The following is a 10764-nucleotide window of genomic DNA, read 5'->3' on the forward strand; positions in this document are numbered from 1 at the left end:
CAACAACATAGCATATGAATCACCGTTTACCTTTCACTCACTATCGCAAGTGCTTCTATATGAAACACACAATACATACCTTGCCAACTTGAAGTGCTTACGCCTGTCCATCATATTCATCAAGAAGCTGATCACAACCTATGAGGAGATGCTGTTGATTATTAAAAACGATCCATAAAAAAAGTCAATGTACGTCGATAATTTTGACATATGTAGGAGGGTTCTGTTTCCAACACCGATATACTATGTGAACTCAAAAATATTATGAAAGTTTATGTTTGCATTATTATCATTTTACAAACACTAACACGTTTACAACTTCAATCAGACATTCATATGTGTGGCTAAAACTTATTCAAACCCACACTAATGATGTGGGAGGTTTCTGCTAGTTGATAATGGAAATGTTAAATAAATAAAATGATCAAACTTGTAATTTAGTCACAAAAATATGTAATTATCTTTTACATTTTTGTCATTTCCCTAGAAAATTCTTAATTTTCCGTAATTCGAGTCTCCTACTCGCCTTTACATTAAAGCCTCCACACTTGCACACTCTCTTTTCCCCCTTTATTATACATCAACACCGACCAAGAATTAACGGCACATTAACCTCACCCACCCTTCTCTCTCAAATCATCGACCTTTCTTCCAACACAAAATCCATTCCTCAAAAACAAGGAAAAACCCATCTTGCATCTTTCTACTGTTTCATGAAAAGATTTCTTTTCAAGATCCGAATAGAAACACCAATATGCCTTAACTAATGTAAATCTTTACTTTTTTATTTTTTTGTCTGAACCCACATACATTTTCCCTCTCTCTCTCTCTCTCTCTCTCTCTCTCTCTCTCCGACATCGAGTTAAGACATGGTAGTGAAGATGATTAAATGGAGGCCATGGCCGCCGCTTTTATCAAAGAAATTTCAGGTGAAATTGGTGGTGAAGAAGTTGGAAGGAGGGAGTAGTGATCCTGTGCCTGCGGACACAGAGAAAGATAATCGAAGGGCTGTGGAGGTCAGATGGAAGGGACCCAAGAGTACATTTAGGAGAACAGTGAAGAGAAATTTCACAAAGGAGGAGATAATAGTGGAACCAAACGGCGTCGTTCTCTGGGATGAAGAGTTTCATACCATTTGTACCCTTTCTGGGTGTAAAGAGAATGTGTTTTACCCTTGGGAGATTGGGTTCACTGTTTTGAATGTGAGTTCCCTATAACCATTTAATTTTAGGTTTAATTGATTTATTTTATTTTAATGAATCTGAATTAGATTATAATAAATTGACCACAAGATTCTTTAGTTTCTATTCCCGAAAATTAGGAAATTTTTATCTTGTTTCATTGTATAATCTTGATGTGACTTCACATTTGTCTCGTGGGTGCAATTAGGGCAAATGCAATTTTCGCTCATAGTTGATTTTATTCCCCTTTTTATGCGTTATGTATTGTAATTTATATGCAAATCTTGACAAAATACCCTTACTTTGACTTCATAAATACAAAAAAGGGCTAATTTGAAATCAGGATTTTTAAAGTTTCAAGAAAATCATACAAGCTAAGCTATTTAACATGTTCTTAAAACACTAAAGCGTTTGTAACGAAAATTATAAATCTTGATTCATGAATTCATAGTATGGAATTTTTTATTTGGAAAATTTTGTTTATATTTTCAGGGATTAACACCAGGGACGAAGAATAAGGTTCCTATAATTGGAACAGCATCCTTAAACCTTGCTGATTATGCTTCTGCCATTGAAGAAAAGGATTTTGAGCTTCATATTCCTCTTACTATCCCCTGTGGACCCCACGAGCCTCGCCCTTTACTTCATGTAAATTTCTTTCTTTCCCACTTTAAATCCATTAAAATTCTTTCATTCAAGATTTTGAATTCTTGAATTCTATAATGCAGATATCACTTTGTTTGATAGAACTAAGAGCTGCTGCTCAAGAATCAGCAGAATCAATACAGAATCAAAGTCAAACAACTGAAAAATCAACACAAAATCAAAGTCAAACAACAGATAATTCATCAGGAGAAAAAGACGAGCTTTCTGCACTTAAAGCAGGGTTAAGAAAAGTCAAAATCTTTAAAGACTATGTGTCAATTAGACGAGCTAAAAAAGATCATGACATCAGCGAAAGCAGAAGTGAAGAGGGTGATTACACTTACCCTTTTGATTCCGATTCCGATTCCGGTTCCCTTTCTGATTCCGGAGAAAGAGAGAATAAAGAAAACGATGCTAATTTTAGGAAGTCATTTTGCTATGGTACATTGGCAAATGCAAATTACGCTGGAGGGTATCTTTATGAAAACAGTGTTTATTATAGTTATAGAAAATCTGATGTTGGATTGTCTCAGAAAGAGGATCCGGATCCTTCTATTTTGGAAGGGTACATTGGTCAAAATTCAAAACGGAGTATTTTACCATGGAAGAAGAGGAAACTTAACTTCAAATCACCAAAAGTCAAAGGTGAACCATTGTTAAAAAAAGCTTATGGTGAAGAAGGTGGAGATGACATTGACTTTGACCGGCGCCAGCTCAGCTCTGATGAGTCACTTATTGGGGTAAAATATTTTCACTCCCATTTTGCAATAAATTTTTTTGACTTTTTTTGTGGGTTTGCTAGATTTTCTTGTTTTCTCATAAGGGTATGTGTGGTATCTGTCAAGTAGTCGTTGAGTCTCTTGTTGGGGTAATTTTTTTCACTACCTCGATATTGAACTTGCTTGTTTGATTACATTTTGCAATAATTTTTCTTACATTTTTAGTGGATTTGCAAGATTTATTTGTTTTCTCATAAGGCTATTTTCGGTAATTGTCAAGTAGTCGATGATCAAGATCTAGGTCTTTTGATTCCAATTTGCAATAAAGTTTCTTGCTTTTTTGCGGGTTTGCAAGAATTTCTTGTTTTCCCATAGGGGTATTTTCGGTAATTGGCACTTGCTGGGGTAAAATCTTTTTATCTCCCTTGATATAGAACTAACTAGTCCGCTTCCAAGTTGCAATAATATTCTTGCTTTTTGTGGGTTTGCATGATTTTTCTTGTTTTCTCATAAGGGTATTTTCGGTAATTGGCAAGTAGTCAATAAGTCCTGTTTGGGTAGAATCATTTTCACTCCCTTGATCAAGAACTAGCTCGTTTGATTACAATTTATGGGTTTGCAAGATTTCCTTGTTTTCTCATAAGGGTATTTTCGGTATTTGGCAAGTAGTTAATGAGCATCTCTTGTTGGGCTAAAATCTTTTTCACTTCCTTGATATAAGAACTGACTCACATGCTTCAAATATCCTCTAAAGTTTCTTCCTTTTTAAGTGGGTTTGCAAGATTTTCTTGTTTTCTCATAAGGGTATTTTTGGTATTTGGCAAGTAGTTGATGTTTACTAATTACTATACTAATGGCAGTGGCAAAATGGATACGGGGACTCTTCTTTGAACCACTCTTGGATATCCGAGTTTGGGGACGATAATTTTGCTGTTGGAAATTGGGAACAAAGGGAAATAATCAGCCGCGATGCGTACATGAAACTTGAAACTCAACTTTTCTTCGCATCCATTGATCAACGCAGTGAACAGGCGGCCGGAGAGGGTGCATGCACCGCCCTAGTGGCGGTGATTGCTGATTGGTTCCTAAACAACCACGATTTAATGCCAATTAAGTCCCAACTCGATTCTCTCATTAGAGAAGGATCTTTAAAATGGAGAAACTTATGTGAAAACGAAATCTACAGATCCCAATTTCCTGATAAACATTTCGATCTTGAAACTGTCATCCAAGCGAATGTGCGCCCTATTTCTGTAATCCAAGAAAAATCGTTCGTGGGGTTCTTTCACCCCGAACAAGTTGAAGAGGGCAAATTCGACTTTTTACATGGGGCAATGTCGTTTGATAGCATGTGGGATGAAATTAACAACAACATGGATCTTGGTGAATCCAAAGTCTACATCGTGAGTTGGAATGACCATTTCTTTGTGTTAAAAGTGGAACAAGAAGCTTTTTACATAATTGACACTTTAGGTGAGAGGCTATTTGAGGGTTGTAATCAAGCTTATATCTTGAAATTTGATCGAAATACAACGATTTATAAAATACCCGTTTTGGATTCTCAAGAACAGAGGGTTGAGGAGGATCTTGTTGAGGAATCGGTGAAGAAAGTTGGTGAATTTGAGGTTTTTTGTAATGGAAAAGAGTGTTGTAAGGAGTACATCAAGAACTTTTTGGCTGCTATTCCTATTAGGGAACTTGAAGCAGATATGAAGAAAGGTTTGAATTCTTTGACACCAGTTCATCAGAGATTACAGATAGAGTTTCATTACACGTCAGCAAGCCAGTCAGCGCCATGTCATTAGCAACCTAGGTTGCCAAATAGACAAATGTTGCAAGCTTATAGGTATAATTTCTAGAAGGATAAACTAACTTTGGTATACCTTAATCATGGTTAAAGGTTGTCACTTTAGATTCTTGATTGGGTTTTTCTCAAAAAAGAAAAAGACCCAGAATTTTTTAGGGTTCTTAGTAGTAGATGTTAATTTGGTCTCATAGTCTTTGACTTTTTATGTTGACTCCCCAACCCCCAACATAACTTTGTTTTTTCTTTTTTTCTTGAATAGTTATGTAAAAGCAACTTTGTGATCTCTATTAGTGCAAATGAAGATATTTTTCCGTTATTTGGTTTAGTGCTTGTGTATGTACAACTTGCAATGCATGATGTATGAGTCATCATAGCATCATTGATTTCAAGAATTGCTTTTTATTTTCGATTTTTTTCGTCTTCCAAGATATTCTTTATAACTTTTGTGTATGTGCGTGGGATTTCAATTCCCAACTGGTCTTTCTGAGGATTCTTCTGCAATGTTGAATGATTGGTTGGTTTAAGGTTTTAGCATGTGATGTGACTCGTAGTTTTATGGTTCATGGGGAGATGTTTCTAGCTGTAAAAGCATGGTGGATGCTTGTTTTTCCAGAGCTGAAATATATGTATTCAAGAAAATGATGCTTGATTGACTTGTATATCATGTCTTGAAATTGTATATTGCTTTGGATGTGACAGTTTTTGCTCTGGAAAATGCTGGCATAAAGTGGCTTTTCACCTGTGTTCTTTCTTTGTGGATGTTTGAAGTTTATTTTGTTTATCCTTTACGAAAATGTTATGATTCTTTTTAAGGATATCATTTGCCTTAATATTATTAATACTCTCATTTTTTTTCCAATATATAACACCAAATTATCACTAAAAAACCGATCATCCGTTTTGTTGACTACATTCAACAGTGGAGTTAGAGTTTAAATAGTGGGGTCTATGGACCTCTCTTGAAATTGAAATCCAATATATATATATATATATATATATATATATATATATATATATATATATATATATATATATATATATATATATATATATATATATATATATATATATATATATATATATATATATATATATATATTAGTTTTTCTAATTAGACTCTCAATCAATTATTGGTACCCACTGGTCGATCATTAAAACATTCAAAAACTTAATTTGCTCTTTCCTTTCTCATTTTATCCCAATTCTCCCCATCTTTATTTGTATAAGGTAGCCTCCTAAGAGGAAAAGGATTGGTGCACCATTGTTACCTTGTTGATGCAGTGCTTCCGTCGACCAATTTAGAGTTGGCCACCGACACCGACAATGTTCACTATCTACGTCGTTAATCAGTAAAGTATAAAATGGACCCTGGTTGAGTTTCATTTTGGCTTTGCCACTGCCTACATTAGTCTTTAAGAACTTCATTGCTGAAAATGTTGCTCCATACTCCTTGCAAATGGTAAACTCAATGCAAGTTTCAAGATAAGATAAACCTTAGGACAAATTATATGTTTATGTTTTTCAACGGTCATTTTGGCAAGTTCTCCAATGCTCTTCAACTGGTTAAATCATTCATCTTCTTGCATATCCTTAATGTAATTATTAAGTTCCACTTCAAGAACTTGAAGTTGACATTATGTTAGAAACTTTTCGATAAAGTGTAGTCATTTCTATAAATTTATCTGAATTAAAGGCTTTTAAAGACTCATTTGAGCACAAACAAGCTAATACAAAGAAGTAATTCACATTGACTTCATTAAAGTGATGGTTAAGCTTTTGAAGTTGCATATCAATTACTGTCTTAAACATGATAATGAAACATGTTGTTAACCTGAAAATAAAAAGAATCTTTTTGTATGCTAATAACAGAATGTAATACATAAATCAAGTTGGTAATATCACATGTTACTAATCTGTAAGCCACTTTGACGACTGATTTCATTATAATATGCATCTTCCATATCCACGATTTGAATATTGTATTTATCACAAAACAAATTAACATTCCCTTAAAGTGATTTCCGTCTACATCCCTAATTTCTTGAATTGGTTTTTAGAGCTACTTACTTGATTTATGACATTTACGAAATCAATCTTTTCTTTATAATGTTGCATTGAAATGATTTGTGACTCCCAAGATATCAACCATCAAGTGCAAACAAAACATAAAATCAAACGACTTTTGAAATGATTATAAGATGCAAATTGTTTTAGCTTTATGATCATGATCATTATTATCGTCACCAACGGGTACCACTCTTAAGTTCACCTAAATTTCATCATATAAAAATTTAATTATCATAACATAACTAAAAAAGTATTATAATAATGAATTTAGTATAATTACTTAACAACCCTTTAGGCAATGCTTCCATAACTTTATTTGCTTGTTTTTTTCCCCTTAAATTATCTCTTTGTTGTAGGAAAATCCAATAATGTTTAACAACTGATAAACCACAACAAATAAATAATTAACCTTCATGTGATTTTTTTGCAACAAACACTAATGCTAACCGAAAAAAATGACAATTGACAATTACAAATCAACAAACAAAGCAAAGAAGTAAAGAATTATCAATGAGACAATGATTTTGTTTTTGTTATGTGACTTCTTATTTCATAATTCACAATTCACAAACAACAATCACATAATCAAACAAATGATTGTTATCGTTAAACCTCGTCCGTTAAATGCTTGTAAATGAGCATATATCATTCTTATTTTATTCTTATTTTAATCATTTTTTAGACATTTTAACATTTTAATGTGGACTACAGCCTACCACCACCACCCATCCACTCGTTACAATTTCTGGAAAACCCCACCACTCCTCCACCTCCAATGACGATCCATAAAGTGTCCCATGTTTCCGACATGCCTATTGACACCACCTACCATCACCACTACCAAAGTGAAATTATTAACCTAAAACTAAAACCGATTTAAAATTCTAGCATAAAATTAAATCCAATTCAAAATAATTATAGAGAAACAACTAGTCGGGGGCCAAAATTGCATGCTAGAGAGAGAGAGAGAGAGAGAGAGAGAGAGAGAGAGAGAGAGAGAGATTCATTTTGCTCAGGGTTGATATCAGAGATGACAAATGAGTTTGTTTCCACTGTTGGTGGAGGCGAGTGAGAGACATGGTAGGTTTGTTTATTGCGTTGCCGACATGGAGATATCACAATCGGGTCGACGCTGAAGAGGATGAGGCCAACATTGTAGTTGCAGATGTTGGAATTACAACGGAAGAGACAAATTCATATAGGCCATGGGCCAAGATAAAATGCTTGATTGATGGGGCTCTTAGCTATTTAAGAAGGGTTAATATCATTATAGTCCAACCAACTTTTCAAGTTTATTTTATTTGGTCACTAAAGTTTTTTTTTTTTTTTTTTTTTTTTTTTTTTTTTTTTTTTTTTGGTTTGTGCATTCTAAGTCACCAGAGTTTCCAATTTTGTGTTAAAAAGGGGAATATCACCAAGATGAAGGGGTCACTAGGTTATATGCATTAATTGGCGTCCATGTGGTATTTTGGTCGACCATATTAATATTTGATAGATGTCATTTTATGCATCTTTTTAGGATGATTTTTATTAGCATTTAGCATAATATTTTACATATTTGCATGTCATTAGTTTAAATAATGTTCAGCTCATGTCTTTAGTCAGAATTCCCACACTGCAACGTTTTTGTGTCGTTTTCAGATATTTCAAGCGGAGCGGTACTTTGGGAGCAGATGGATGCATATTTAGAGCCTAAATGGAGTTGGAACTGAAGAATGATGCATTTTGGACTTTTGCGATCCCATAAACTGGTCGAGGATTTGCATGGTCGAAAAATATAATCTTGGATTTTTTTTTTGAAAAATGCGATCATATGGTAAAAAATGTGACCGCAGAAATGATAGCATTTTTTTGTCGAGGTTCAAAATAAGCCAGAAATAGCATCATACTTCATTAAACGACGATTCATGAAAATTTGGTAAGAAATGCGATCACATTTTCCCATTATGCGATCACATTTTTCGTAATCTTACTCCGGAAGTTACTTGATTGCATATAAATACGACCCTACTGATCAGATTCGAAAGGAAGACGATTCCAGACGACGAAAAATCCTTCTGCAGGCGACTTCTGATATTTTTCAGCACCTTCTGAAGATTTGAAGTTTGTGAATTATCTTCTACACTTAGTTTAGCAAGATTAATCAGTTAGTATCTCTTTTTTATTAGTTTAGATCGGATTTTAGCCATATCTGGCTAAAACCCTAGTTTTCAGTTCTATAGTAGATTAGTACTTTTCATGTGATCAGTTATCAAATTTGGTTTTCATTGTGTGCTTCTATCTAGTTGTTTCAGTTTTGAGCTTAATGAATGTTTGATTTTTAATTCTTGTTAGTCTGAGCGCCTAGTTAGGATTTAATCAATCTAGTTAATCAATTAATAGAATCCATACTTGTTCTTGTCAACTGATAATAAGTAACAAGTATTAGATTGGTTCCGTGTTGGGATTTAACTTTGATATAAACTAAAATTTCGTACCTTTACCCTTCCGAGCTTGTGAGAAGTATTTGATTAATTTAACTAGATAAAAGAGATTATACTAGAGCTTGTTAGTTTTCCTAGTACCAGCTTAGATAGAACGTATTCTGAATAACTAGATCCGGGCTGATTGCATGATTAGGAAAGTCGCAACAAAATTGAATTCGTTTTTATTACTGATTTCATTTAGTTTATTTCACTTCAATTTTAGTTTGAGTTTTAAATCAAACCCCCCCCCCCCCCCCTTTATATAGTTCTTTTTTAATGACTAGTATGTACCTTACACAAAGAGGTATTGATCATTAGATTGTGTCCCTGAGGGTTCGACCCTACTTCCATGTGCTACCCATTAATGCAACCATCAATGATAAATTTTATTTGCTTAAATTGCGTGCGATAGCGGTTTAACAATATATTTTTTGGTTAATTGAACATATTTGGTGTGTGAATTGGTATAGATGTTCAAGAAAGGTCAAAGATGTGAACATTAAATTCAAAATTGATATCTTTGGAAGCATTCTCGATTTAAAGTGAAACAGATATCTGGGAACCCTAGATTCAGATGCTGATCATTAGAGCTCTGTTTTCTTCACTGTTTATGGACTCGATGATGGATCAGAATATGACAACTGGTCGAGTCCCATGAGACTCGAAGTGGGTGATGCCTCTTCCTATGCTTCGTCTTCACGCATCCCTCTCTCTCCCTTTAGGTTATTTTTGCTGATTTGTTGGATCAAAGTGCAAGCACAAAAAATTGAACAATAGGGTCAGTCTCTCACCCATTTGTGTGCCCCTCTATGTATTTAATGTTCTCATTTTGTTTGTCTTTTCTCTTTTGCACAGGTAAGGGTTGGTGATGGTGTTGCATGTGAACTACTATCCCTCTAGTGCCTAGATGAGGGTAATTGGTTGTAAGGGATAATGGTGATGGATAATCGTGGTAATCAAGGGGATGGAGATAGGGCATGTATTTGGTTCCAGCTTGGTTATGGCGGCTTATTGATGGGATATGTATTTCTTACAGGTTTTATGGAGTGGAGATGGAGAATGGTTTGTGGTTTGGTAGTGGCTTGAAAGGAGGAATAAGGTTGGTGTTTGGTTATGTGAAGGAGAAGATGGCTAGACTGTTAAGTGTTGATAAGTTGAAGCTGTAATCAGGAAAGGGGTAAGGAGGGTCCTCTGGGGATTACGATGTTGAATTTGGTGGCTGGATGGTGGTTCCGGGTGAAGAAGGCGGAGGATAGCGATGATATTGATTAAAGATGATGGAGAAAAAAAGAAGAGAGAATACATATAGGAAAGAGGGTGGGTAACTTGTTTAATTATTTTCTTGACATGGTTATCTGAAATTAATTATTAATGCCACCTCAACATTTTGTTACCAGGTGACCTGTTGAATTCCAACAAAATGGCTTAATTCACAAGTTATAAATGAGTTTAATGGTCTATTGCACAAGAAAAAAAATTAGTGATCAAGTCGGACAAACTGCAAAAGTTTATGTGCTAAAGTGACATTTTCCCATTTAAGAATTGTTTTTTTTCTTTTTCAGAAATGGTCTATGGTCCATGGAGTTATAGATATGTTAACTTAATATAAAAGAAAAATATCCGGGGTTATTTTACATATATTTAACAAATGATACTTAATGGTAATACACATGTGTAATTTAAATAGACCATGTAACAATTAAAAGGACCATATGTGTAATTTAAACACACCATAAGGATAAGTCACAACAATTTTTGAATAACTGGGATCTAAACTACATATTGGTGCCAAACAAGGACCAAAACTATAATATACTCTTACCAATATGTTCTAAAAGCCATTAAAAGATTTTTCGCAATTGACCACAATGTTCAAAAAT

The 10764-nt window shown here is 34.2% G+C and overlaps 1 protein-coding gene across 1 annotated transcript; it reads left to right on the forward strand.

Moving 5' to 3' along the window:
- The first annotated feature begins 531 nt into the window (after nucleotides 1-531).
- On the forward strand, nucleotides 532-4668 carry LOC111909338 (uncharacterized). The gene is made up of 4 exons (XM_023905143.3): nucleotides 532-1202; nucleotides 1674-1829; nucleotides 1910-2566; nucleotides 3406-4668. Exons 1-4 carry the CDS (start codon nucleotides 870-872, stop codon nucleotides 4348-4350), a joined length of 2091 nt encoding a protein of 696 aa, XP_023760911.1. The 5' UTR covers nucleotides 532-869; the 3' UTR covers nucleotides 4351-4668.
- Nucleotides 4669-10764: the final 6096 nt, after the last annotated feature.

This window comes from Lactuca sativa, chromosome 6 (genome assembly GCF_002870075.4).
Source record: "Lactuca sativa cultivar Salinas chromosome 6, Lsat_Salinas_v11, whole genome shotgun sequence".
NCBI classification, from domain to species: Eukaryota; Viridiplantae; Streptophyta; class Magnoliopsida; order Asterales; family Asteraceae; genus Lactuca; species Lactuca sativa.